At 66.0% G+C, this 26,822-nt stretch overlaps 10 protein-coding genes across 10 annotated transcripts; 6 read left to right on the forward strand and 4 right to left on the reverse strand.

Moving 5' to 3' along the window:
* Positions 1 to 950: 950 nt before the first annotated feature.
* On the reverse strand, positions 951 to 2,152 carry EMIHUDRAFT_437240 (hypothetical protein). The gene has a single exon (XM_005765273.1). It carries the CDS (start codon positions 2,126 to 2,128, stop codon positions 1,385 to 1,387), a length of 744 nt encoding a protein of 247 aa, XP_005765330.1. The 5' UTR covers positions 2,129 to 2,152; the 3' UTR covers positions 951 to 1,384.
* Positions 2,153 to 4,755: 2,603 nt separating this feature from the next.
* Positions 4,756 to 7,211, reverse strand: EMIHUDRAFT_104054 (hypothetical protein; the record flags this gene model as incomplete). The annotated part of the gene is made up of 5 exons (XM_005765274.1): positions 4,756 to 4,823; positions 4,998 to 5,067; positions 5,364 to 6,605; positions 6,715 to 6,792; positions 7,209 to 7,211. 5 exons carry the CDS (start codon positions 7,209 to 7,211, stop codon positions 4,756 to 4,758), a joined length of 1,461 nt encoding a protein of 486 aa, XP_005765331.1.
* Positions 7,212 to 8,034: 823 nt separating this feature from the next.
* On the forward strand, positions 8,035 to 8,604 carry EMIHUDRAFT_213142 (hypothetical protein; the record flags this gene model as incomplete). The annotated part of the gene is made up of 1 exon (XM_005765275.1): positions 8,035 to 8,604. One exon carries the CDS (start codon positions 8,035 to 8,037, stop codon positions 8,602 to 8,604), a length of 570 nt encoding a protein of 189 aa, XP_005765332.1.
* An 823-nt stretch (positions 8,605 to 9,427) lies between these two features.
* EMIHUDRAFT_213143 (hypothetical protein) lies at positions 9,428 to 9,873 on the forward strand (the record flags this gene model as incomplete). Its single annotated transcript, XM_005765276.1, has 3 exons — positions 9,428 to 9,601; positions 9,670 to 9,702; positions 9,775 to 9,873. 3 exons carry the CDS (start codon positions 9,428 to 9,430, stop codon positions 9,871 to 9,873), a joined length of 306 nt encoding a protein of 101 aa, XP_005765333.1.
* A 1,208-nt stretch (positions 9,874 to 11,081) lies between these two features.
* EMIHUDRAFT_66962 (glutathione s-transferase) lies at positions 11,082 to 11,507 on the forward strand (the record flags this gene model as incomplete). Its single annotated transcript, XM_005765277.1, has 1 exon — positions 11,082 to 11,507. One exon carries the CDS (start codon positions 11,082 to 11,084, stop codon positions 11,505 to 11,507), a length of 426 nt encoding a protein of 141 aa, XP_005765334.1.
* Positions 11,508 to 12,668: 1,161 nt separating this feature from the next.
* Positions 12,669 to 13,209, reverse strand: EMIHUDRAFT_213145 (hypothetical protein; the record flags this gene model as incomplete). The annotated part of the gene is made up of 3 exons (XM_005765278.1): positions 12,669 to 12,677; positions 12,767 to 12,914; positions 13,073 to 13,209. 3 exons carry the CDS (start codon positions 13,207 to 13,209, stop codon positions 12,669 to 12,671), a joined length of 294 nt encoding a protein of 97 aa, XP_005765335.1.
* Positions 13,210 to 13,731: 522 nt separating this feature from the next.
* EMIHUDRAFT_213146 (hypothetical protein) lies at positions 13,732 to 16,015 on the reverse strand (the record flags this gene model as incomplete). The annotated part of the gene is made up of 3 exons (XM_005765279.1): positions 13,732 to 14,908; positions 15,104 to 15,693; positions 15,992 to 16,015. 3 exons carry the CDS (start codon positions 16,013 to 16,015, stop codon positions 13,732 to 13,734), a joined length of 1,791 nt encoding a protein of 596 aa, XP_005765336.1.
* A 381-nt stretch (positions 16,016 to 16,396) lies between these two features.
* EMIHUDRAFT_213147 (hypothetical protein) lies at positions 16,397 to 19,903 on the forward strand (the record flags this gene model as incomplete). The annotated part of the gene is made up of 5 exons (XM_005765280.1): positions 16,397 to 16,880; positions 17,289 to 17,833; positions 18,012 to 18,284; positions 18,437 to 19,003; positions 19,070 to 19,903. 5 exons carry the CDS (start codon positions 16,397 to 16,399, stop codon positions 19,901 to 19,903), a joined length of 2,703 nt encoding a protein of 900 aa, XP_005765337.1.
* Positions 19,904 to 20,654: 751 nt separating this feature from the next.
* On the forward strand, positions 20,655 to 23,689 carry EMIHUDRAFT_452103 (hypothetical protein; the record flags this gene model as incomplete). Its single annotated transcript, XM_005765281.1, has 9 exons — positions 20,655 to 21,329; positions 21,506 to 21,988; positions 22,059 to 22,086; positions 22,389 to 22,417; positions 22,783 to 22,926; positions 23,000 to 23,125; positions 23,193 to 23,235; positions 23,463 to 23,509; positions 23,678 to 23,689. Coding segments are annotated over 9 exons (1,587 nt in total), but the record flags the coding sequence as incomplete, so codon positions are not given.
* Positions 23,690 to 24,642: 953 nt separating this feature from the next.
* EMIHUDRAFT_213149 (hypothetical protein) lies at positions 24,643 to 26,259 on the forward strand (the record flags this gene model as incomplete). The annotated part of the gene is made up of 2 exons (XM_005765282.1): positions 24,643 to 25,128; positions 25,447 to 26,259. The coding sequence occupies 2 exons, from the start codon at positions 24,643 to 24,645 to the stop codon at positions 26,257 to 26,259; spliced, it is 1,299 nt and encodes a 432-aa protein (XP_005765339.1).
* Positions 26,260 to 26,822: the final 563 nt, after the last annotated feature.

Raw genomic sequence — 26,822 nt, forward strand, 5'->3', positions numbered from 1 at the left:
TGCTTTCACAGCCTCACGAGAGTAAAACAAACGGGGCCTTGGCATGAAGGCCGCTGCGAGAATTGGCGAGAGACTGCACAGAGAGACAGGACGAGGCAGACGCCCAAGGGTGGGCGACGGCTAGCATTACCACGCTCCTCTCCTTAAAAATCCCTCCCTGTGTGGTGGCGGCGTGCCGTCCTCCCATCCCTCCCTGGCTTGTTGTGTTCTTTTTACAAAATTTCAACAAGTACACACAGACAGTGTGAACGCATCCTCTCACAGACTTAGCGCGCAGAGCCATAGGCAAAAGGAATACGTGGCGCCCTCACGGGCCCACGACAACTTGTCACGCCGACGTTTCGCCCGTCCGGCCTCTGGGCCAATCACACGCCTCTACGCGTCTGCTCCACCCGCCCCGCATGTAATGGATCCACCGGACGCCGCCATATTTTGCGAGTCGCTCTCGACCGACGACCGCGACTACGAGCCGTGGCTCGTCTCCTACCTCAAGCTCGCCATCGTCTGCGTTGCTGCGTGGCACACAGCCGCGCTTGTTGTGAGCGGCCCTTTCCTCCCGCACCCCAAGCTCCTCCGAGGGCTCAGGCTCCTCTGCCCAGCCTCACAGGTGCGACTGCCGGGCAAATTCATCCCTCGAGGCACCGGACTCCTCGTTGCCGGCCTCGCAGCGAGCGTCGCCGGGATGATCTTTGATCGTGTGGCAAAGGCGCACCCGCAGCCTCACCTGCACCCCGTGTCAAACCGCGCGCCCTGGCCGCTGCTCGGTTAATGCCTCTGTCCCACTAAAGCAGCCAACGCAAGCCGCCCTGTCCCGTCCTCGGTGCTAGGTCGAGGTGCTGACCAACTCTCGCACAGGGAGGTGCGTTGGCCGTTGCCGCGCGCTACTCCCACCCCCGCAAACCCTGGCCACCGCAACAGCCATGCGAGCATAGGCCCAACCGGCTCAACATCTACTTTCCGATCAATTACGTCTGCATGTCCTTCATCGCGTACGCCACCGGCGACGCGAATAGATGCGCACAGACCCGCCCCAAAGAAGGCCAGCGGCAGTGCCTCTGAGCCAGCCAGGGCCCACAAAGGACTGCCGAGAGAGCAGCTCAAGCGGGCGGATCCATCGTATCATGCGGGCGGGCGGGCAGGCGCTGAACTACGACGAGTGAGTCCAGGCGCGCAGCTCGTCGCGACCAACTACCGCGGCCTCGGCCGCCGCATCGTCCTCACCGCGCTGAGCGTCTCATGCGCAGTGCTGTGCTTCGTCGGCGCTCCGCCTCGCCGATGCTAACCGACCCGCTGTCTGGAGAGCGCGCGAAAGACGTGTCACGGACGCGTGTAGGCCCCCTCGCCTACCTCTTGCTTGTCAACCCGAGCGCGCGCTTCATGCGCTTCAGCGCGCTGAGCTCTGCCGCCGGCGCCCCTCGCAGAGCTCCTTCAAGGCATTTGAGAGGATCGATATGCTCACGTCTACTTCCGGGAGAAACAACATAGGAACGAACACGATCGTCGAAAGGATCTGATCGGCGAGTACGATTTGCGCATCTCTTGCCATCCCATCGAGCATTTCGTTGAGCGTTGCCTTGAAGCTCGAGTATGCGAAATTGGTGTAGCACCTACCCATGGCAGGGAGCAACTTCTTGGTTTTCAAATCATCCCTACCTTGCGTCGTGAAGAATACGCTGCCGTCGTATTTCTTGCGCATGCGGATGTAGACCGCCATGGCGTCTGACTTTCCACACTTCAACGACTCCTTTTTGAACCGTTTGCTATCCCAGATTGGGGTTTTCTTCGTGTCGAAATTGATTCCGTGGAACTCCCATGTTTTGCTGTCGGAGATCTTCATTTGGCTGAAGACGTCTATGCCCGACTGCGTCATGATCCGCAAAGCATCTTCAGGCGAGAGGGAGCCCTCATGCGTAACTTTGCGATTGGAGCCCTCGCCACTGCCGTCGTAAACGCAGCCTTCACACTTCACGTACTCGCCTTTCACGAAGACCTCACAGCCCAAGCTCTGCAGATAGTCCGGAAGCGGAGGTGTCGGACGCGGAGGTGTCGGACGCGGCGGACGCGGCGCAAAGGTTGGCTGACGGGCGGTGGGCGCGGCCAGGGCGGCCCCGAGCCACCAACAGGCCATGCCCAAAATCGACGCCTTCCTCCTGCGGCACGGCGCACGCGGAGGCGATTTCTCGGTCATCGCAGACGCGCAGAACGGTTCGGGCGCGCAGCCACAACTCAGGCGTGATGCGCGATTACTAGTAGTGCAATCTCACACTCAGCCGGCCACCCACCCACCCAACCCCGTGGCTCCCAGCCCGCTGATTTCTTTTTTCCATCTCTCCCGTCAAGCAAGCTCTGCTTGATTGGGGGGACGAGAGGGCCCGCAGCCGCGCCTACGGGCAGCACCACGCGGCGTGAGCGCCGCGACGAGGCCGCCGGCACGCTCCCTGGCGTTCACGGCGCTCGGACTGGAGCCGGGCCCGGGAGCCAGCTGGAGCCGAGGGAGCGTCGCTTGCCGGAAGCGAATAATGTCGGTCCGGCCGCGGGCTCCACAGAACAATATCGGGAATGGGTAGCATCGGGCGCATCTTTCGGCTCCCCGATGGAAGCGGCTGTACCTGCGAGCGGGAGGCGCAGGCGGTATGAGGCCGAGGGGTACAGCGGCGGACGTCGAGCGAAAGCGCATCGCATGGTGGGAGTGGTGCGGATGCTGCGGGTTCCGTGAGCAGCAGGCGTAGCGGGGGTCGTTGCGTGCAGTTCGCGGCGGCATGGGCGGCGCGATGCGGCGGGCCCAGCGCGAGCGGAACGGGACAGTGCATGGCTGCCTTGAGAGGGGATCAGCCAAAGGCCGTCAGGGGGGGGACATCTTGCACCCCTCATAAAAAGAGCGCCCGCGGCACGTGACGGGTGGTGTCGTAGTGTCCGTGTCCACTAGCTCCGAGTAGAGGGGGCGTTCTGCAGTTAAGGGGAAACCCGGTACACGGAGCCCTCTCGGAGAGTATTCTTTAGCTCCGAGTAGAGGGGGCGTTCCGCAGCTAGGGGGACCCACAGCGCGAGGAAAAAAATCCGCCGCTGGGGGAAACCCCGAGCGCAGAACTAACCCTCGGAGACCCGTGTTTACTTTACGGCCCTTTCCCTGCGAACGCGCACCCCCGGGGCTAGGGCTCTCTTGCCCGTAACCCGACACCGATCATCCGGCCCGCTGGGTGCGCTTCTGAGCTCCCCGGCCCTGGATGTGAGGTTAATGACCGCACTCCAAGTGCTCCAAGGCACTGGTGTGTGTGTGTGTTTCCTCGGCACTACTCTCTCGAGGTCTCGCACTCCACGTCTTGATTTACACCTCCGGCGTACACCATCGCAACTGGCTCGCCCTCGCCGAAGCCTTCGTCAGCGAGGCATCCCGGCGGGGCGGCCGCTACAAGACTGGCAGGTGCAAGAACCACAAGTGCTGGCGCGAGGCGATTCGGTTCGTCGCAGTCAGCCAGGAGGGGGCTGGCGCCTTCCTGAATGCGATCCCCATGCGGGATGATATGAAGATGGAGACGTGGGCGATGCGCATTACAGTTCAGCGCCGCCTCGGCCTCCCGCTCGATGTTGCCTGCCAGGCGGTGGAGGCGGGCAAGAAGGCGCCAAACGGCAAGCCGCACGAAGAACTCGGCGATGCCGCAATGGTCAACCCGCGTGCGAAGCACGCGACACGACACAAATACCTGCTCAAACGACTCGTCAAGACCCTTCGCTCGGCGTGGGGCATGCTCATCGAGATGGAGCCGACTGCACACCTCAGTTACAGTAACCCAAAACAACCTGACGTGGCGGCGGCGAACATCGGCAAAGGGCATGTGCGCCTCGTTGGCGACTTGAAACTCACGAGCTCGCTTGCGTGCAAGGGTGGCGATCGGCTCGGCTGGAAGGGGGATTTTGTCGCCTTCGGCAACACCGAGCGGGCCGAGGACTCTGAACAAAAGTCCTCGGTGAATGAATTTCGGCGGTTGGCGCCCGGCGGGGGCCGTTTTTCAAAAAAATAAAATATTCTTAGCTTCAAGCCCCCCTCCGAGACTGGAGACAGAACCCACCCGTACACAGGAGAGATGGGACTGCCCCCCGCCCCCACTTGCCCTGACTACACAGGATAGCGTGCCCCGAAGACGGCGACACATAGTGGGGGACACTGCGCAAGGAGGGGGTGCGAAAGCTCATTGGGGTGCTAGGTGGGACCATGAGGGGGGGTGGGCGGGGTCCTGTGGGGGTGAAATGTTGCGCGGCGAATTCGAGCCTACCCCCTCGCTGGGCCAGAACATCGGCCCCGAGTGCTCCGCAGCAGCCTCGCTGGGCCAGAACGTCGGCCCGCGAGGTGGATGCTAGCATGAGCCCGATCCGTCGCAGTGCTCTTGCGTTACGGCGGTAGTGATCTAATCACCCGAATACCACGTTCGGATCGCTCCTCATCGCAAATCCTGTCAGCAGTTCACCTACGGGTATGTTCGTAAGAGCTACATACACTGAAAAAGCTGGCAATATCCGCCATCCTCTGGGAGAGCCCCACCTGTCCCCCTGGTCGTCCTTCCAAAATCCTGCTCGTGCAGATGTGCGCGCGCGAGAGAGCAGAGAGACGGCGTCGGCGAGAGCCGGCGCGGCGGCGCGGTTCATTTGTTGACCAAAAACGGGATTTTGCAACGTCGCCAGGGCCATAAACCCAACTGGATAAACAAGTCACACTCCAAGCGGCTGTGACGTCGCGGCTGATTCGGCTGACGTCTAGCTCTACAGCCCGTTCCACCACGCTCGCCGCCTCGCGTCGTCATCGAGCGGGTCGCAGCCAGGCCCATCGCCTGATCACAGCGGCGGGTCGGCGTGAGAGAGGGCCTCGGGGCGCTGACATCGTGTCAAGGCCATGGGGAAGGGGGTGGGGTGGCTTGACTGGATCGCCCCTGTCCTCGCCGTCCCAGCACTCCATCTCGAGTCATCTCGGGGGATCTCGGGGGATCTCGGGGCATCTCGGCTACTCTCCGCGCCGTCATCGTCGTCCCAGCACTCCACCGTCGTCTCGGAGGGAGGAGGGTACTCCTTGGCCACCTGCGGGTAATCTCGGGTAATCTCGGGTAATCTCGGGTAATCTCGGGTAATCTCGGAGGGCGGGTGTTCGCCGTCACCTCTGTGTCATTGTCTCGCTGTCTCGGCGGTTACCCCCTCACCCACAGCGCCAACCGCGAAGGGCACTCAACGGTGGGCTGCACTCTCGGGTACTCTCGTGCAGTCTCGGGCAGTCTCTCGTGCAGTCTCGGGTACTCTCGTGCAGTCTCGGGCAGTCTCTCGTGCAGTCTCGGGTACTCCGTTGCCCAGTCACGAAAGCACTCGAAGTCGAGCTGCACCTGGCCGTGGTACGAGATTGCAATCTCGGCCACGCGGCGCGCCCACGCGACGGTGGCGACGTACGCGCCGAGCGCCGTGGAGACCACCTCCTTGATCTGCGCCGGCGTCTTCCCATACGACGCGCGCGAGTGCGCCGTCGCCGTCGCCACGGCCGCTTGCTGCGCAAAGGCGATGAAGTCGCCGAGGCTCTGCAGCGAGTCGAGCGGGAAGGAGGCCTTCCACGGCGACCGCTCGCGCACGACGTAGAAGTTGTCGCCGATCTGGACCCAGCCCAGCCACGGGTCGGTGTACGATGTGAAGCGCCGCTGCGCCTCCACCGCGCGCGCCGCCTCGTTGCTGTAGAGGGCATTGTACCACGACCGGTCCTGCGGCTCGAGCGACTCGAAGGCGGCCGGAGGGACGCTCATCTTGACGTCGAGGATGACCGCGCAGTCCTCCCCGTGCCCGCCCTGCGGCCCGGCGATCAGGACGTAGAAGCGAGGCAGGCCGTACGACCCGTCGCCCGAGCCCGTGCGCTGCGCTAGGTCGAGGATGTGGAACGTCCCCTCGTCCCACTCCCGCACCTTCCAGCCAACCTTGAGCAGCGTCGCGCCGTACCCGTCGACCGTGAAGGAGGCGTTAAACTGCTTCCAGACTGCGTCGTTGGCCGGCAGCAGCCTCGTCTTCTTAGTCTTCTTGAAGCGCCGCCTGTGGCCCACCACCTCTGTAAACTTCTTGAGCATCTGGTGCTCCTTCTCCGCCCCGCCGACGTTGTCCAAGAACTCGCCCAGCTTGCCGTCGGTGTTGCCATACCGCACCTCGTGCTGCTTGTCGCGCTCGTTGCCGACGTAGTCCCGCATCGTGGCGACGTACGTGTGGCAAAAGGCGCGGATCGCCTCGACGCCCTCGTCCGACGACAGCCCATTCGACTCTGCGTGATCGATGATCGACACCGCGATCCGCCACACGTCGATGTGGAAGTCGTACACCACGGCCTCGTCAAAGTCGTTGACGCCGTACACGATGTCGTCGTGCCGGTTCCTCCACGCGCCAAAGTTGGACAGGTGCTGGTCGCCAGAGACCCACGTCCAGAAGGAGGTGCGCGAGATGTGCAGCGTCTGCAGCGTGTGGCGGCGATACCTTGGAAGCAGCGAGAGCACGTCGTAGTTGCCCCAGCTGCCGTGCAGAAAGTCGTGCCAGAAGAGGTACGCCACGCCGCGGTAGAAGGTGTTGAGGCTCTGCGACTGCAGCTGGTACTTTGCCTAGACGCGCGCGCCACCCAGAAGGTGGGCATACGTCCGGTGTGCGAGCTAACGCCGGGGCGGTCGCCTGCAGCAGCGCGCGCGAGTAGTTCTTGTTCCGCTTCCGCACCTCGGTCACCACGTAGTCGCACCGCTTGGCCGGGCTCGGCAGCGTCCAGTTCGAAGGCGTGCGCTCCTCGTACCACACCTGCAGGGCAGGGAGGTGCAGAGGCTTTGAGACCGTGCTCTCGCTCTTGCTCTGCCCACGCATTTGCACATGTTTGCATCCCGTCCCGAGCAAGGAGCACGGTGTCGCCAGGCGGCGCGGGCGATGCGCGCGGGACGAGCAGGAGAGCAGTGACGGCGGTGCGTGATCCCGGGAAGATGTCTAGGGCGGTCTAGGAAGCGTCTAGGAAGTGTCTAGGCGCCTTCAGTACGTCTGCCGGCGCTGCTGCCGTTGCGGCGGCGGACGACCGCGCTGAGAAGGTGTAGGAGTCACCGCCCGGCGCCGCCGCCAGCCCGCCCGGGCTTCTCCGATGCGCATACCACATCCCCGCCAGAAAGCCAGACCTAAGGCGGAGAGAGCGAGAGCGGTCAGGACGCGCCCCGCTGCTCCAGCCTCACCATGGCCGCCGTGGACGGGAGTGCGTGTGGAGCAGTGCCGCTGCACGCCAGCTAAACTGGCGGGGTTCCCTTTGTCGAATGCAGAGCGCTGCGCCTTTGGCATCTAGATCCCGGACGACAGCAGCGCCGCCGCCGCAGCAAAGGCGGGAATGGCGAGGCGGCGGGAGGAGGGCGCGCCGGAGGCGTGGTCGGCGCGGGCCGGGCGGCCGCTCATCAGCGGCTGGCCGAGCATGGCAGCAAGGCGGGTTTGCAGGGCCCGGGGGGTAGCTGCCGTCGGTGGTGCCAACACGTAAATCGCAGCCAAATAAAATAAAATATCGGGGTTAACAGCTGGGTGAGTGTGCCCGGCACACTCACTCACTCACAGGGAGAGGGGGGCGTATATTAAAATGTGCTCAGAGAGAGAAAAGGATTGGCGAACACTCGCGCTCTGGCGGGCATGTTCGTAAGAGCTAACACTTACAAAAAAGAAAGGCGGAAACGTTGGAGCAATTAGTACTGATTGACTGAATGACTGCCTTGACCCCACTCTGAATCTGAAATTCTCGCTCCTTTGCCCACCTTAGCCTTCTTCCTGCCTGTCCTATGCCCAACCCGCCTCCACATCTCCACCTCGTCTCTCTCTCTCTCTCTCTCTCTCTCTTTCTTTTTCTTCGGCGGCGCTCCAAATTCTTTTTCTTGCGTGTGCATACCCGCCGAACGCCGCCGCCGCCGCCGCCGCCGCCGCCGCCCGCCGCCGCCGCCGCCGGCACCCGGCCTCAGCATGCTCACAACGATACGCCGACCCCTGACGTACGCCGCCACCTCGTGTCTGCGAGAGAGCCCTATGCGTCCAGCGCTGACGTCCGATGTCGACTCGGCTGGTCGGTGCGCTGGCGGCCGCGTCCGTATCGCCGCGTGCGTCGCCGAGTCGAAAGGCCTCGGCGCGTTCGCCGTGATGCCCCTATCGCCGGGCATGGTGCTCGGATATTACGCCGGTGAGGTGCTAACCCTGGCGGAGATGATCCTCCGCTACGGGAGCGGCGACGTCGACTCGCCATTTGAGTACGAGGCGGCGAATCAACGGGCGGCTTGGGAGGCAGAGCGGAGTGCGCGCGGCGTCAGTTCCTCCGGGACCTACCTCTTCAACGCGGGCAGGTGTCCGCTCTCGGGACGCACGCTCCTCGTTGACGGCGAGGACCCGAGCCTCTCCAACTGGACGCGTTACATCAACCATTCCACCCGCCGCCCCGCCCTGTCAGCCCGCAGCGAGGTGCTAGCAGCGGAGGGGCGGGACGGGCTCGGAACGCCACGGGTCACCTTCGTGACACTTCGGGAAATAGCGGAGGGGGAGGAGCTCACCTTCGACTACGGAGACGGGTTTGATGTGGACGTCCTCTCTTTTGTCGACGAGTAGCGGAGTCGCACGGGCTGGTCGTGGAGAGCCGGGTCGAGGAGCGATCCGCTGCCTCATCCGCTGCCATGTCGCGACGCCCTGTAGGTGTAGAGTATAGAGCGCTCTGGAGTGCCTTCGAAGGAAGGTGGTAGGAACAAAAGACTGTAATAGTGCACAGCTGGGTGAGTGTGTGTGTGCGCTGGGTGCGCTTCTTATTACCGGTCACAAGTTCTCAAGTTCTGTTAAGTTCTGCTGTCTAGACGCACTGCCCCCCCCCCCCCCCGACATGGGACAACAAGTACGGGTTTAGAGCGGGGCCTGGGTGTGTGTGAGGGGCAGAGGGGCGGGAGCGTGCGGGGCAAAGGCCCAACGTCGGGCGGCTTGTCGGGGTCCAGAGCATTCGAGGGGGGAACGAGGAGGGGGGAATGGGCGGTCGGCGTCGGGGTAGCAGCACCAGGGCGTACGGGGTAGCCGTCACTTTCCTGCCTCACAAGGGCGGGGCTGTCCCGGAAAGTGAGAAACGCCGGGCAGCGTGGCGCATTACTGAACCCTCCCATACGTGTTTGGGGTTCCTCCTTTGCTGTCCCATCCCCTCATCTCATTCCCGCCTGGGCGGGGCGGTGGGCGGGCGCGCGGTGCGGTGTGGCGTGTGCGTGTGTGCGACTGCAACGAAGGACCGCTCGCAGAGGACCAATGGGTTTGTACTATTAACAACGAAGGCGCTCTCAAAAAAATTCTTTTGTACCGGTGCCGCTGACGACCTTCGCCTCTCCGCTTCGCGACCCCCCCCCCGGGCCGCTTCGCGCTCTCCGTTCTCGCGACGACCTTCGCGCTCTCCGTTCTCATGGCGCTTGCTATCCTCGTCAACACATTCGCTATGGCTGTGACGCTGCACGGCACGCCTCAGTCTCGCTCTCCGCTCGTGAACTGGTTTGCCATTGAGGCCGGCATCCCCTTCACGATGGCGCCGCCACGGCCGTCCAACCACCCGTTCGATCAGGCGCCTGCCACTGCCACCGTTCGATCAGGCGCCTGCCACAGCTCACGGCGGAGGCCACTAGCGGTGACATGTCCGCTCCCTAGCAGGTCCCATTCCTGACCGATGACGGCGGTGTCGAGGTGCGCGAGGGCGCTGCTGCCTGCTGTGCCTGAAGTTGCTCTCCAACAGGTCTCCTCCTCTGCTGGGCCTAGGTCTTCGAGAGCGGCGCGTGCCTCCTCTACCTCGCCGACAAGTACGCGAGCTCGTCCGCGGAGGAGCGCGCCGCTTGGACGCCGTGGGCATTCGACTAGATGCCACCCACTAGATGCCACTAGATGGCGAGCGTCCTCCGCGACTGCAGAAGAGATGCTAATGCTGCACATGGCGCTGCCGAGGCTGCAGAAACGGCGTCACCGCCGCTCTCTCTCTTGCAGGTCGTGTGGGCCAACTCCGAGCTCGACGGCTTGTGCTTCGGCGCCGTGCCAGGCAGACACTCAACTAGCTTGTGGGAATATTCCGGGAACCTCTCTGCCGCTCCCCGCGGCCGTCCTCCCCGCCGCCGCCGCCGTTGTCCTCATGCTGCCCGTCGCCGCCGAGGCCTCCGGCGCCGCGGCCACGGAGGGCGGCGAGCCCACGCAGAGAGATGGCGGGCTGGCGAGAGGTGGCCTGGCGAGGGAGGCACGAGAAGGCCGGAGGGGCAGGGCGGCACGGAGGGCGGAGGGAGGTTTTAGGCTCTCAGTATCCCCACAGGCGGACCGGCAGCCAGGGCTACAGACATGCACTGCAGACAGGGAGTCACGCCGCCGCTGGCCGGTCGCGCTCTGTGTGAGAAGCGCGGGGACAGACTCGTGCCATCCCGAGATCGGCGAGGGCTAAAAGCCAGGGGGGCTGTGGCGCTCGCCATCACCGCCTTCGCCGCCAACCCCCTCGCCGCCAACCCCCTCGCCGCCGCCACCCTCACCGCCGCCACCCTCACCGCCTCCCTCACCGCCTCCCTCGCCCGCGCGCCACCGCTCTCACCTCCACCTCCGACGCCGCCGCCGTCGCCACCGCCCCCCTCGCCACCGTCGCCGCCCCCCCTCGCCACCTCCGCCGTCTCCGCCGCCGCCGCCGCCGCCGCCGCCGCCGTCGCCGCCTCCACCCTCTCCGCCGCCCCCCTCGCCACCTCCCTCACCACCATCCCCACCGCCGCCGCCGAAGGGTGAGGCTGCTCAGTAGACCGTGAGGGCCTCGGGCGCGTAGGCGACCACCGCGTGCGCGGCGAGAGCATGAGCAAGCCGGAGGTGCGGTCGGTGGGCGGGCTCGACCACTGCGGGAGCCTTCTCGGAGCCTTCTCGGAACCTTCTTCCCGCAGGTGCGGTCGGTGGGCCGGCTCGACCAGATCCTGGGCGCGCCCTCGGCTGGGAGGAGACGCGGAGGGGGGAAGGGGGGGGGGGGGGGCGAGGAGAGAGAGGCGACCGTCCGCTTCCAGGAGAGAGAGGCGACCGCCTCACGCCGAGGGAGAGAGGAGAGGGGCGAGATGCCCACCCATCCAAGGGAGAGACGAGAGTGGAACCGTCCGCCCACCCAGCACAACTTCGTGGCGGGCGGCCGCAATGCGGCCGGCCCGGCGACTCCTCGGTACCTTAAGGTAAGCCTCTTCACACACGTCCCTCTGCGAGCAGGCGGCCGCGAGTGGCTGGTCGGCGACGGCTTCTCGGTCGCCGACGCGGCCGTCGCCTCGTACCTCAACTACGTGCCGATCTTCCACCGCGGCGCCGACCTCAGCAAGACGCCAAACACCGTGCAGTACATGCTGCGCTGCGCGGAGAGGCCCGCCTTTGGAGAGGCGTTTGGAGCGCAGCACCAGGCGCTCGTGGTCGCCAAATGCAACGAGTGGCTGAGTGCCGGCGGCGGCGCCGGAGCCTCCGGCGGCGGCCTTTTGGGCGCGCTCGGCCTCAAGTGAGAGACCCCCGCACGCCAGAGTCCGCTGTGCGGCTCCGGGACGCGGAGGCAAGGACCAGATCATAGATAATTTTCTAAAAAATTGCTTTTTATCCTGCGAAAGACACTACTCTCCCCCTCCCGTCGCTCGTCCCCCTTGGGCGTGGCGCGCCTCTCCCCCAGCTCTCGGTATCGCGTACTGCACGAGGCTACCGTGGGCCCCGCCTGCGCGCGCTGGCGTGGGGGTTCCCTGTGCCCTGTGTCGGGAAGCCTAGCTCTTAACCTGGGGTCGCTACCTAAGATCATTTTCTCTAAGAGACTGAGTGTGAAGACTGCGTGGCTGCTGCGGCCCGAGGTTGCGCAGCGCCGCGCTGACCGCTGACCGTTGTGCGGCCTGCGCTGCAGGTAGTGCCTTTTTTGGTGCATACCGGCGTTTTTCTTTTTGCAGATTCGCATTTCGCTTATCGGCGGGCGAGCAGTTTTTCTTTTGCAGAATGTGGCTGCTGGCTCGTCAATGATAATCACTCCGGTACTCGAGCGGCGCGGAAAGACGCCGAGGCGGCGGTATGAAAGTGATAGTCACTATCATATATACCCGCGACCCACCGTCCCAGAGCGTCGCCGAGCGTGCATGGAGTCCCCCCCGGTCGGGGCGCCACACCGGAAAGCAAAGCGCGCGCGGCTGAGGACGAGGGGGGCCACCTCCGGCACAATGCCTCGAATGCTGACGCCCGCGCTCGCGCCCGTCCGCGCAAACGGCGGCGAGCCCGGCGTTTCGTCGACATTCGAAGCGCTGTAGCTCGGGTCGAGCTCGCCGTTACCGCCGCAAGTACTGCTGTTGCTGCCCTTCAGTGAGAGGGCAGCGATGCCTACCTACGGGGTGCGAGGAGAAGGCAGGTGTGGTCTCCGCCCCACACACCGCAACCCGATAGCCTCCCGCCAGCTACTCGCGGTTGCAAGCGTGTACTCGCTCGCGTGGGTTGAGGTCAGGTAAGCTCTCAGGGTAAGAGCCTCGTAATCTTCTGCCCACATGGCGGCGTTGCCACAAAATTCTTTTTTCCTGTGAGAGCGAGCTGTTTTCCTTAAATTCTTTTTTCACGAGCCTGTGTGCTGTGAGAGAGAGTTGTTTTGTTTAAATTCTTTTTTCACCAAGAGCTGGCTGGGGCTGCAGAAGCAGCGCATCTCAGTCGTTCTTCACACGGCCATCGCAGATTGTGAATGAGCTTGCCAGCGGCGAGGGCCGGGGCTGTCCTTTGCGGTGGAGTGTGCTCGCGAGCTCACCTCAAAGGCACCGGGCCCGAGGAGGGCGAGGGTGTCCGGGAGAGACACATACTTGAGGGAGCGGCAGGCGTAAAAGGCGGCGCTGTTGACGGCGATGAGGCCGTGCGCAAAGGTGACGGAGATGAGCGACTTGCAGGTGAAGTAGGCCCTGCTGCCGACGAGAACTCGACGCTGCTCGGGCAAGTGACGGTGAGGAGCGAGTTGCGATCCATGAAGGCGCCGGCGGGGATCGACGGCATGCCCATCGGGAGGACGGCGCGGCCCGAGGTGATGGGGATGTAGTGGACGGCCCCCTCGGGCGCGGACCTGTCGCTCGGAATCGGGAGCACCCATGAGCCTTGGTCGACGTTGCGGATGTCGCGCCGAAGCTGGTGAACATGGGGAGGAATGGAGCGCCTCGGGCCGGGAGGCACGGCATGCGCGTAATCCGGCGGCGGCGGCATCACGAATGGCGGCGCCGGCGCGGGCGCGTGCGGCGGCGCCGCTGCCGCCACCACGAGCGGCGCCGCGCTCGGACCGGCGCCGTTTTGCCTCCATGCCAAACGACCAACCCTCCGCGCGTGCTGAGCAAAATGTTCTTCACGGCGGCTTCACAGTGAGGTGTTCACAGATTTCGCACAAGCCACGCCCGAAATGCACAGCAACACGAGGTCCCAGGGAAGGCGAGCAAAAGCCCTATCGCGCGCGCTAGACGCCGGTCAGGCGCGCAGCCGGAGAGAGGCGGAGAGAGAGGGAGTTCACAGATAGGTTGATACTCTCGAGTAAGAACAACAACAAGAAGCTCACATCGCAGACAGTGAGGGTGTGAGATTCACACACAGGGGCGCGCCTGGCACGAACACAGGAAAAGAAACGAAACGGTCGCACAACCCTCGGAGGGAACCGACCGAACCTGACGCCGGGGGGCACTCCCTTCTCTCCTGTCTGAGTCCACGTGTCGCCACTATAGCCCACACGACTCATGCTTAAATCCGCGGCCGCACGTCGACCACCTCATACGTGAGCCCCTCGACCACCACCGTCTCGACGTCGCCCGTCGGCTGCAGGTACGTCAGGGGCGGGAACAGGAACTCCGCCTCCATGGGGAAGGCCGAGAGGAAAGAGATGGACGGGCCGCGTTCGATGAAGGACTCGGTGACTAGCCGTAGCAGCACCGACTTGGCGCTCGCCGAGTACTTCATCGCGACGTCGAGGTCACACGTCGTGCTCATGGGAGCAAGCTCTGTGCCACCTTGCGCCATGAAGCTGGCCGGCGCCGTGACGTCCTTCATGCCACGGTACAAGTCAACGCGCCGCATCGCTGACTCGCCCGCGTTCTGCTCCGCCTCGACCGCCCGCAGCTTGCCAAGCGCGTCGCGGAGCAGCGCGACCGTCGCCGGAAGCGGGTGCGCCTCGCCGCGAGCGAAGCGCTCCCTGTCGCGCAGCGGGTTGTTAATGCTCTTGAAGGCCTGCGTCGTGTAGAGGCGGAGAGCGACGACATGCGCCTCCGTCAGGTTGGCCAGCTGCGCGCTCGGGTGAGATACAAAGTCCTCCAGCCGCATCCCGCGCACCACGCCGCTGCTGTCGGCCACGGTTCGGCACTCCAGCACCCGGCCACGTTCGTCGCAGTCGCGCTTGAGCCCGCCCTGATACGCTCGCTCGCTCGAGCCCGCCTCGGCGTGCAGGACGTACTCGAGGCACTCCCTGTCGTCGTCGGTGCCGGCGGTGTTCACCTCCCGCACGATGGCGGCGGTGCCCTCGAGCAGCCCGTGCAACACAGCCTCCCTGGGAACGCACATGTAGTGCTCGACCCCCAGCGCAGCCTGTGCTGGGCGCCCAAACACGAGCTCTGAAGGAGGGTTGGCGAAGCGGTTCTCCTCGACGTGAGCCTCGGTGGCGGTGTGGAGCACGCGGAGGGCGTCGAGGCCGCCGACCAGCGAGGCGACAGCCTCCACCATCAGGCTGTGCATCTCGCTCTGCTCTTGCAGCGACTCGACTGTGCTGTGCTCGTCGTCCGTACCAAGATCCTGCAGCTCTACGTGAAGGGCCTCTTGGCCATCGCGCTGCAAGCTGTCGCGCGTGCCCGGTGCTCCCGTGTCGAGTGCTTCGTGGCTTGTTGGCTGAACCCGGGCCACCCGCATGTCGCGTGGTTGCACTGGCTTCCTGCAATATGGGGAAAGGAAGAACGCGCCGACGAGGAGGCCGATGGCGGTGATCGGTATCACGACGATCGTTATCACGACGATGTTGTCTGCTTTGTCGATGGGCTGAAGCGACGGCGATGGCGGCAGCGGCGGCGCCGGCGGCGGTGTACTCCAGTAAATGGGGGGCTCGTCGAATGTGACAGACCTGCCGGACCCTAGCTCAGCGCCGAGGGTCACGAGAAACTCAATCTGATCGTTGTTGGTCGCGGTGGCAGCGGTCTTGATCTCCGCGGCAGTCTGCGTCGCCGCCGGCACGATGGTCACTCTCACCTTGTTGTCGCCGAGATCCTCGAGGGCGATCTGCTCCCACGTAACGGTGACTGGGGAAGCAAGGGTAGCGAAGGAGTTGATCACAGCAGTCATGATCTCATCGAGGTCGATGGTATCCAGAGAGCGCAGGCGGCGTGTGGTTGGGGCCGCGATCGAGAGGGTGAAGGAGACGGCGATCGTGTCCGGCGGCAGAGGCGTGCAATTGGAATCCGTCGTGCTGTCCGGCGACTCCACGAGGTACTCGCCCGCCGGGCAATCCGTCGTCTTCGGCGTGCACGATGTGATGGCGTTCACGCCCTCCTTGAACTCCGCAGCGGCGCACGCCGTGCACGTGGCGTCCGACGTCTTGTCTGTCGATGCCGTAAAGTACTCGCCCGCAGGGCAATCCGTCTTTTTCGGCGTGCACGCATCGGCGCCGATGCCGGGCTTGAAGAAGCCGTCCCCGCAAGGCGTGCAAGCGATTTCGAGTGACGGCTCCGGTGACGGCTGGCGGGTGGCAGCAGCTTCGTAGCCAGCACCGCAACTTGGCTGTCGACCTGGCGGCGGCGGCGGCGGCTCTGGCGCTAAGCCCGGAGGGTACGGCGGCGGCGGCAACGGCAGGGTACTCCAGGAACCTGCCGGGAGGGTCGCAGGCGGCGGGCTGGGCGGATGCGACGGCGGAGGCGGCGGCGGCAGCAACGGCAGAGGCGACCGCGGCGGCGGCGGCAGTGACGCCGGAGGGTAAGGTCGCGGCGAGGATGACGGTGGAGGACACACGGCTATTTCTGAGCACCTCGAAAGGCAGCGCTCGAAGCATCTCACGCCCTCACAGTCCACGTCTGCGTCTGCTCTCCGAATCATCCCGACGGCGACAGCTGTCGGGCAGAGCTCCTCAGAGCGAGTGTAGAAGAGAGTGGTGGAAGGAGTCTCAGAGCGAAGCTGCCATTGGCCGTCAAAGTAGGCGACTGGCCAAATACCTAAAACTGGAGCACTTGGAGTGCAGTCGGTAACCTCACATCCAGGGCCGGTGAGCTGAGAAGCTGGCTCAAAAGATTTTTTTCCGCTGGCGCGCTCGCGTCGACCACGACCTCTTCGCGCGTCACGGCTTTGCCGGCCCGTTTCCACCGCTGCTTGCCTCCGTTCCGCGCAATTGCCGCGAGCCCGTTCCACGATGGCCTCCCCGCCTTCTGACGATCTCATGGCCGCCATCGCGTGCTGCGATCTCGACCGGCTGCACTCGCTTCTCTCGGACGACACCTTCGATCTGGAGGCGCCGTGGAGCGCGCCGCCCGGCGGCGTCCGCTACCGTGGTCCGCCGATGCTCTTAGTTGGTGCAGAGCACTTGCGGGTGGAGGGCGTGCTGAACCCTGGAGAACCGTGGACGCCGCTGCTCCTCGCGTGTGACAAGGGGCACGCGTCGGTGGTGGAGGTGCTTCTGAGGCACGGCGTCGCGGCGACGTCACGGGATGTGCTTGGCGTGGGCGGGCAGGGCGGCACGCTGCCGATGCTGTTCTACGCGCTCAACTCTTCTGACAACGGCCAATTCACGGACTGCGCCCTCGCGCTGCTGCGTGCGGGTGCCCAGCCCCTCCTCAACTACCAGATCGGGAGCGGTGCGACGGCGCTGCAATTTGCATGCCAGTACAACCGCTCCGCCGCCGTCCGCTTTCTCATCATGAACGGTGCGCGCCTGCGAGGACACGTCAGTGACACGTCCATGCCACGTGCACGACGCCTCTCTGCCAGCCCTCCAGGCGCCGACCTCAATCTGGCGAGGACGAGCGGCGCGACGCCGCTGTACGCCGCCGCGCAGAACGGGTACATCGATTGCTGTCGCCTGCTGATCGGCGCCCGCGCGGCGGTGCGAACGGCTGCCCTCGCACCCGCACGAGCGTGAGGGATTCGTTCATCTTCCCTCCTCTTGCAGGTGGACCGCCCGCGGACTGCCTCCGGCGCGACGCCGCTGTTCATCGCAGCGGCCGAGGGCCACGTGCACTGCGTCGAGCTGCTGCTCGCGGCCCGCGCGTCGGTGCACCACGTGGCGGGCGACGGCCACACGCCAACCACGCTGGCGCGGGTCATGCGCGCAGAACGTCCGGAGCTCGGCCATGTCTTCGGCAAGGTGATCGCGCTGCTACGCGCAGAGGACTCGTTCGGCGCGGCAGATCACGACGGCGGAAGCTTGCCGCCGGGCCTGTGCGCCACGGTGGTGGGTCTGCAGGCGGCTTCGGAGCTCAACGGGCGAGTCGCCCGGGTCCTCAGCTTCGACGAGGGCCGGGGGCGGTATGGCGTGCAGGTCGGCACGCCCACCGGCGTGCGCAGGCTCTCGATCCGGCCTGCCAACTTGCGCACCGAACCACCCGAGCTGCCCGGAGGCGGCGCCGGGAACCAGCTGCCGCAGCCGCCCATCCGAGCCGCCGAGCTGGCGCTGGTTCTCAGGAGTGGGCAGTCGCGCTGGTTCGGGGAGCTGGTGCGGCAGACGAGTCGCACCGAGCTGGCGCAGCTCGTCACGCTGCCGGGCGTCTCTGGGGAGGTCCCGCTGCTGCACAGCACTTTGATGGTGCATGTGGCTGGCAACCGCCATGCGAGCGAGGAGTGCGCCCGCGCGCTTGTCGAGGCGGGCGCCGACGTCAACGTCCGGTGCCAGATCGGGGCCAACGGCCCCGTCGTGACACCGTTGCGGCTTGCGTGCGAGAGCGGCAATGTCGGCGCCTGCCGGCTGCTTCTCGATGCAAAGGCGTGGGGGCGCCGGAAGGCGTGGCGTAGGGCAGAGGAGGGGCACAGGCCCACTGCCGGCCCCTCCCATCTTCCAGGCGGATGTGTCGCCAGAGGACCTCGTGCAGATCGCCGGCAAGGACGCGGAGGGGGTACGGTCGTGCATGCGGCTGCTGCTCGAGCACGGCGCGCCCATCGATGCCACCGACGCCTTCGAGTACACGGCCCTCCTCGCCGCGGCCGAGTGGGGGCGCACCGAGTCTGTGAAGCTGCTGCTCGAGCTTCGAGCCAGCCCGCACAGCACTTGCCCCGCGGAGGGGGAAGGGTACGATTGCCTCATCGCCGCGGTCCAGAACGCGATGCCAGACGTCGTGCGCGTGCTGCTCGACGCAGGCTCGTCTAACTCCTCCCCTTTCACCGCTGCCCTATCTACCGCCCCGTCTCTACCTCCACCGCCATTGCCGCCGCACCATGTCCGCCCTCTCTGCTGTGGGGCCACCTTTTCACCGCCGCCGCCCGCGAGTCAGGCGTCGACCCTTCCGGCAGCGAGTGGACTTGCGCGGCGAAAGGCATCCACGAGACTGGCCCCCTCGCCCTCGCGGAGCTGCACCTGCGGCAGCGCCGGCATGACGACGCCAGGCTGGCCAGGTACGCACGCATCGCGGAGCTGCTCCAGCCCAGCCCACTGGACAAGCTCATGGAGAAGGGCCTCGCCGCGGGGGTGCTCACCCAGGCGGAGGTGGACGAGGGAACGGACGCGCTCGCGAGGGGGGACACGACCGAGGATGACCTGCTCAGCTACTGGGAGTGGCGGGTCGAGGAGGAGCAGTTCCGGCAGTCGATGCGCGCGGCGCGCGGCAGGCAGCTCTATGAGGGCTTTGCGGAGGCGGTGCTGCGCGGCGAGCCGGCGGCCGTGGCGGAGGCGTTGAGGAAGGAGGCGGAGGCCGAGGCGGGGGGCCTGCTGCCCCTTGGGTCGCCGCCGGTGTACGGCGGTCGGGCGCGGCTGGTCGGGCTCCAAAAGGAGCCGGCGCTAAATGGCCAGATCGGGGTTATCGTCTCGTTCAACGACAACGGCGGCCGCCGCTTCTGCGTGGAGCTCCCCGCGGGCGGCGGCGGCGGCGCACGCGCCCTCCGCGTGAGCCCGCACAACCTCGAGCCTGTGGACAGCGCGGTGAGCGAGTACCCCTCGCGGGTCGGCGCGCCACACGCGTCCGTCCTCGGCGCGCTGCGCGCCGACCTCGCGCGCGACGGCCCACTGGCCCGCGAGCTGCTCGATTGGACGCCGTTGTCGGAGGACCCGGCCATCGACCAGGGCGACCTCTACCAGCAGCTGATGAATACGGTGATGGCCGACGCGCTGCAGCGCGACGGCGGCCCGAGGCGCGCCTTCTATGTGCAGCGCACAGGACGCAACGAGGCTTTCTTCCTCACGCACCGCGAGCTGCAATACGGCGACGCAGAGGTGTTCACCGAGGGAGGAGGGTACTCGACGGCGCCGTGGCTTGTCTTCAACGCGGTCGGAGGCTCGTGCATCGCGCCGCCCGTGTGGAAGCACGGCTGCGAGCCGGGCTACATGGCGCGGCTGCTGCGCTCGTCGCTCGACCCCAACGTCGAGTGCACGGTGTGCCTCGAGGCGATCGAGTTCAAGCGCAACCCCTCCCAGCTCCCGTGCATGCACATCATGTGCACGACCTGCCTGAAGAAGCTGTACGGCGGCCAGTCGCGCAGCGCGGGGCTCACGTGCCCCTCCTGCAAGGACCACTTCCCGAATTACGCCCTCCTGCAGCGCCACAGCAGCCCAGGCGGCGTGGTGCTTGCCGAGAACACTGCCGGCCCCTTCACGGACCGAAGGCCAGACCCGGTGGATGAGGCGTTGGAGCGGGCCAACCGGGGGGTGCTGTTGGCCCCGTTACCCGCCGGGGACTCCATACCGATCGATGCAAACCTGCTGGCGGTCCAGATGGCAGGGCGGGAGAGGTGGGGGCAGTGAGGAGAGGGGGCGGCCTCAGGTGTTTGAATTCTTTTAACGCGGCTGAGGGTGCTCGAGAAGTTCTTTTTAGCACTTGGAGTGCTCACCAACCTCACGGTCGAGTGCACGGAGCTAAGTGCCTCGCCGTCCTCGCGGGAGTCGCTTAGGCGGCTCCAGTGGTGTACCTGTGTTAGTGCGAGTGCGCGCCAGTCCGGTGCCCAGTGTTGTGAAGTTTTTATAAATTCTTTTTTCCTAGTGGTGAGCATGACGGACACAAGTTTTTCCTTTCAGAATGTGGCTGCTGGCTCGTCAATGATAATCACTCCGGTACTCGAGCGGCGCGGAAAGACGCCGAGGCGGCGGTATGAAAGTGATAGTCACTATCATATATACACCCGCGACCCACCGTCCCAGAACGTCGCCCCCGGTCGGGGCGCCACACCGGAAAGCAAAGCGCGCGCGGCTGAGGACGAGGGGGGCCACCTCCGGCACAATGCCTCGAATGCTGACGCCCGCGCTCGCGCCCGTCCGCGCTAACGGCGGCGAGCCCGGCGTTTCGTCGACATTCGAAGCGCTGTAGCTCGGGTCGAGCTCGCCGTTACCGCCGCAAGTACTGCTGTTGCTGCCCTTCAGTGAGAGGGCAGCGATGCCTACGGGGTGCGAGGAGAAGGCAGGTGTGGTTTCCCGCTTCTGCGGCCATGTTTTCTTTTTTCCCGTGCAGTCGCGACGCGGAGTCTCGTCGTAGTGGTGACCCGATAGTGGTGACCCGAGCATGACGGACACAACTGCGCCCGGGCACGACGTCCTGCCAGACCCCGGCAGCGTCGACTCCGACTCCTCCTCTGGGCTGGACGAGGCTCCCGTGGCCGCGGCCGACGTCTCTGACGGCCTCAGCGTCGACGAGTGCGTGCTAAAGGCCGTCGAGGCAAAGGAGCGCGGCAACGGCAGCTTCAAGGGCGGCGAGAACGCGGAGGCTTGCCAGGCGTACCAGCTCGCCGCGCAGTATCTCCGCCGCCACTCCGAAGTGCCCGCCGCCAAGGAGGTGCTCCTGTCGGTGCAGACCAACCTCGCCGCGGCGCAGCTGCGGCTCGAGCTGTGGGAGGACGCGGCGGCGGCCGCGACGGCGGCCCTCGCCCTCGACCCCGCGTCGGTCAAGGCGCTCTTCCGGCGCGGCGTCGCGCGCGCGCGGATGGGAGAGCTTTCCGACGCCAAGGCCGACCTGACGGCGGTTTGCAAGGCCGACGCGCGGAACCGCGACGCCCGCTCGGAGCTGGCGGCCGTGCAGGAGCGGCTGGCGGCTGCGAAGGAGGCGGAGAAGGAGAAGCTCTCGCGCCTCTTCGCGGGAAAGAGCCTGTACGCGCCCGAGGAGAGGGAGGTGCGGCGCAAGGCTGCGGAGCAGGCCAAGCGCGACCGCGAGCGAGTCGCCAGGGAGGCGGCCGAGGAGGAGGTGCGCCGCCACGCGCCGCCACGGGCCGAAGATGCGCAGTACACATCCCCCCCTTCAACGCAGCCTTTTGGGCGACGCACCGCCGTGCGTCCACGGGTGGTCGCGATGCCCGTTGTTGAGACTCAAGGCAAGGCGTGCTGCATGTCTTGCAGTGCTCAGGGCGGGACACTTCATAGGCGCTGCGGGCCGACTGGAGGCGAGAGTGCGAGAGGCTGAGGGAGGAGGCGAGGAGCGAGCGGCGGGGCCGGCGCGAGGCGGCGGCGGCGGCGGCGGAGAGACGCGCCGGCGTGGACGGCGGCGGCGCACCCGCCGCGGGGGGCATGCAGGTGGAGGGCGGCGCGGCGGCGGAGGGGGCGGCGGAGGGGGCGGCGGAGGGGGCGGCGGAGGGGGCGGCGGAGGCGGAGGGGGAGGGGGCGGCGGAGGGGGGGGCGGAGGGGGGGGCGGCGGCGGAGGGGGCGGCGGAGGAGGAGGCGGCGGAGGAGGAGGCGCCGCCGGTGGCGTTTGAGGACTTCAAGAAGGCGCGTGAGGAGAAGAGCAAGGCGGAGAAGGAGGCTCGCGAGAGGGCGGAGGAGGAGGCGCGGGCGGCGGCGCGGCACGCCAGGATGCTGCAGAACCAGGCGAGCGAGGTGGTCGATGGCGAGGAGGAGCTCGAGGGGCTGGTCCGTTCGTCCCCTACCGCCACAGGACCGAACCCACGCTGGATTCGATCCTCCGGAGGTATGGTACTAGGTGCGCGGCTACAAGAAGCGCGCCGACGGCTCGACGACCCTAGAAGCGGAATATCTCCCCATATCTCCCCATATCTCGGGCCCTAGAAGCGGAGCACGTGGTTCTTGTATCCCAACCAGCGCTCGAGAGGACACGTACGCCGCTGTCTTCAGCCGCATTCAGCCGTATTCACTGTATTCATACCCCTCGTCCTCACGCGGTGCTCTGAATACGCTGGACAATACCGTCTCCCCGCCCTGAGGTCGGTGTATTCAGCACGCTGGCTCGACAACGCCTCACTCTGACGGAGCTCGAGATCGCTCGAGATGACGCGAGATGACGCGAGATTAGGCTCGACGACGTCGTACTTTGACCGCGAGGTGTCTGCGACTCTCGCGCGCTCACGCTCACACACACACACACACACACACACACACACACACGCACGCACGCACGCACGCACGCACGCACACACACACACACACACACACACACACACACACACACACACACACACACACACACACACACACACACACACACACACACACACACACACACACACACACACACACACACACACACACACACACACACCGCTCACCCACGCGCACCGGGCCTTACACTGTAAATGCCGTGCGGCTCCTGTCGTCTAGACGTGGAGTCGCGAGGGGCTAGCCCGGCCCTTGCCCCACCACCGCCACCGTGTGTGTGGAGAAGCTTGCCTGACCTTGCCTGACCTTAGGTGGACGCCTCCACGAGGGCCATGCTGGACCGCCTCAAGGCACCAAAGAGGATCGACGCGCCGCCGGCCGACGCCGCGGCGGGCGGCGGCGGCGGCGGTGCCGGGTCGGCGTGGAACCGCACCGGCGTGACGTGGGAGGACAAGGACGTCTCGCCGTGGGCGAATCTCGGCGAATCTCGGCGAATCTCGGCGAATCTCGGCGAATCTCGCCCGTTAGGACGTCTCCAAGTGGGCGAGCGCCGAGCTGCAGCAGAGGGTGGGCGGCGCGGCTGCCTCGCTGGCCGCAGACGAGCGGCTGCCGCGCGCGTTGCTCGGCTGCGGCCTCGAGGCGCGGGTGTGCAAGGTGGAGTCGTGCGAGGGGTCGGGGACTCTCGGGTACTCTCGGGTAATCTCGGGTACTCTCGTGCAAGGTGGAGTCGTGCGAAGGGACGGCCACCGTCACGTCCTCGCGAGGCGTGTTTGCGCCCCGCCGTCGACCACTCTAACCCTAGCCCCGACCCTGACCCTGACCCTGACCCTGACCCTAACCCTGACCCTGACCCTGACCCTGACCCTAGCCCCAACCCGAGGCGTGTTTGCGCCCCGCCGTCGACCACTCTAACCCTAGCCCCGACCCTTACCCTGACCCTGACCCTAGCCCCCGACCCTGACCCTAGCCCCAACCCTAGCCCCAACCCTAGGCGTGCTGCGCCACGCCTTCGACTACTCCTTCGAGGCGGAGTGGGAGGTACGTCCCTATGCTTTTGCTGTGACGCTGCTGGTCGCACCTCCTTGCGCCGGACCGCATGCCACCACCTAACGACAGGTCACTTGGGTTTGTGGCGACGCCCGCCGCCCTCCGCCTCCTCCGCACCTCGCACAGGAGGCCTTGACACCGCCACGCCGTTGCGTGCAGGTCAAGCCGCTTCCCGGCGGCGCCGAGGGCGGCGCGGAGGAGGGTGCGGCCGACGCGGCCGACACGGTGTACAGCGGCAGGCTCAAGTACTCTGACGTGACGGCGGCGGAGTCGGCCGACGTGAGCACGACGTACAAGAAGCGCCCGTCCGAGCTGGTCGCGCCGCGCGTCACGGACGCGCTCGCCGAGCTCAAGGCCGCCGTCGCCGAGGCAGTCCGCGGCTTCGAGGCGCAGCTCCGTACGAAGAGCATCTGAGCAGGGAAGAGGGGGGGGCGGGGGGGCAAGGGGTAGGTCGGTGGGCCGCCCTTTGCAGACCCTCCCCCGACCGGCTCTCGTGTATTCTACCTCAGCCGGCGACGCGCTTGTGCGCGGCTGCGCGCTGGGCGAGAGATCAGGTCAGCGGAACAACTGGCAGTGTGCATCACCGCGATCCACTCTGCACTCTTTTATAGGTTTTGTTGTAGGGAGCGAGATCTCAGCTTAGCGGCAGGTTTGCCATTATCCCTGGTTCACTTAGAGAAAATTTGCTTCGCCGCCGACACTGTGCGAGCCCGCAGCGTGCACTCAGCCCGTCCCAGGGTCCCTGTCGCGGCCTGTGACTGTGCCCGGGTGTGCGGCAGCCCTGACAAGCGTTACGAGCTGCTGCGACCGCCCATTCTTGCATCGGCGGCACTCCTCGGGCTAGTCGTCACCTTCCTGCCTCGCAAGGGCGTTACTGTTGGTATTATTAACAACGAAGGGTATCTCCAAAAAAGAGAAAAGAACATCTCGTGTTGCGGGGACTTGGAGCACTTGGAGTGCAGTCGGTAACCTCACATCCAGGGCCGGTGAGCTGAGAAGCGCATCCAGCGGGGACCCTTACCCTTCATCCAGCCACCGACGCCGCTGTGGCTTCGCGCGAACCGACCTGCTCTTCACATAAACGCACAACCCCAGGCCCGAAATCGCACAGAGGCAGAGGTCACATGGAGACCTCCCTGAACCGCTGCCTCGAGGCCACCGGCGCGAACTTCGGACGAGCATCGGCGCGGTTCGGGCCCTGGGCAGGCGCGGAGGAGCGTGCCGAGGAGGAGGCTGCCGCGCCCGTCTACCGCAGCGCCAAGCCTCCAAGCTCCGACATGCCACGGCTGACGCGCGGCTTCAGTGTGCACGTCCCGTGGCTCGGGCGCATCTCTGGCGGGACGAGCGCGCAGAAGCGGCTGCAGACGCTGGCTGTCTTCAGCTTCTCCCTCTACGGGTTGCTGCCACTCATCGCAATCTCGTGGTTTGTCGTGCTGCTCTGCCTCATCAATCCACTCACGTTGCCGTTCATACTCGGCTACCTCTACTTCGTATTCGTCGCGGACAAGGCGCCCACGGCGGGATCTCGCGCGCCCTTCCTGCGCCAGCTCACTACCTGGTGGCACGCCTACTGCGACTACTTTCCCATGCTGCTCGTGAAGACGGCAGAGGTGCTCTCTCCCCGGCAAACGGTCGCCCACCCTTCTGCCGCCGCCGCCGCCGCTGCGTCCTCTCTCTCCGGCAATCGTCGCAGTAGGCCCCGCTACCCTGTCGCCGCCGCTGCCGCGACGCCTGCGGCTCAAGCTCCGCTCCACTCACAGCACACCCATCGCCTCTCGCCCTCTCCCTCCCTCTCCCCGCCCACCGCCTCGCCTCGCCTCCTCCTCCTCCTCCACTCCTCCTCCTCCTCCTCCTCCTCCTCCTCCTCCTCCACACCCCCTCCTCCTCCCCCTCCTCCCCCTCCTCTGCAGCTGCCGCCCGACGGCAAGTACGTGCTCGGCTACCACCCGCACGGCATCATCTCGGTCGGCGCGTTCGGCGCCTTTGCCACCGACGGCGCGCGGACCCTCTCCCTCGTCGCCAGCGGTGCGCAGCCCCGCGAGGGGCGCGGCTTCAGCAGCCTCTTCCCCGGCATCGAGCGGCGGCTGGTGACGCTGCCAATCAACTTTACCGTGCCGTTCGGGAGGGAGTACATCCTTTCGATGGGGGCGTGCACGTCGGACAAGGCGACCTTCCGCTCCGTGCTCGGCCGAGGCAGCGGCTCGGCGGTCGTCGTCGTCGTCGGCGGCGCCGAGGAGTCGACGATGGTGACGCCCGGCCAGATCGACCTCGTCCTTGAGCGGCGCAAGGGCTTCGTGCGCGAGGCGATCATGGCGGGCGCCTCGCTCGTCCCCGTGCTCGCCTTTGGCGAGAACGACCTGTACGCCGTCTTCCACACCGACGACACGCACCCGATCGCGCGGCTGCAGAGGGTGGTGCGGCGGCACTTTGGCGTCGCCCTGCCGCTCTTCCGAGGCCGGTCCATGTTCATCACCGAGTTCGGCCTCATGCCCAACCGCAAGCCCATCGCCATTGTGGTCGGCGGGCCGCTCGCGCCGCCACCGCTCGACGACGCGCGCCGGGCTGCCTTCCGCCCAAAGTGGGGCCCCGACGACGCCCCTTCCAACGACGACGCGCGGATGGTGGACGCGATGCACACGGAGTACGTCGACGCCCTGTCCGCGCTCTACGAGGCGCACAAGGAGCAGCCGTGGAACCTCGCCGGCATCAACCGGCAGGGCACCTTCAGGGTACTCAAGTGACACGAGCGTGGAGCGCGCCGCGCATTGGGTTGCAGTCACGGTCGCCCCTCCCCTCTCCCGCCCCTCGCTTTCGCCTGCAAGCCCCGGGGCGGGACTCCGGACCAACGGCAACGTAAACGATGGTGGCTGGGAACCAGGAGAGCTAGTAAGACAGCGACCCTGAGGGTGGCATAGCGGATAGAGTTCGCACACGTTGCTGTCTAAAATGAGAGGCGGAGCAAAACGGGAGCGTCACGCCGTCAGTCTCGAGCCGAGCCTTCTGGCTAGTTCCATTTCAAGATGACCCGCTAATCTTGAAAACGCGTCCAACGGAGCTCCGTGTTGCTCCCAGCGCCCTCCCCCGCGCTCCCTGCGGCCATGGCCGATGCTCCTAGTATGAGGGGTCATCTGGCTACCGCGAGCGCGACCCAACTCGCCGACATCGTCCGATGGTTGTGCCTCAAAGTCAGCCTCCGGAGGCTATCGTGGGGTCGAGCCGGCGGTAGCCGTGACATGTGGCCAACGGAGCTCTGTGTTGCTCTCAGCGCTCTCTCCCGCGCTTCCTGCGGCCATGGCCGATGGCA

Source organism: Emiliania huxleyi, assembly GCF_000372725.1.
Source record: "Emiliania huxleyi CCMP1516 unplaced genomic scaffold EMIHUscaffold_56, whole genome shotgun sequence".
NCBI lineage: Eukaryota > Haptophyta > Isochrysidales > Noelaerhabdaceae > Emiliania > Emiliania huxleyi.

Bases quoted from the DNA above. Each gene is read 5' to 3' on its own strand.
- EMIHUDRAFT_437240 (XM_005765273.1), bottom strand. From the start codon at position 2,128: ATGGCCTGTTGGTGGCTCGGGGCCGCCCTGGCCGCGCCCACCGCCCGT.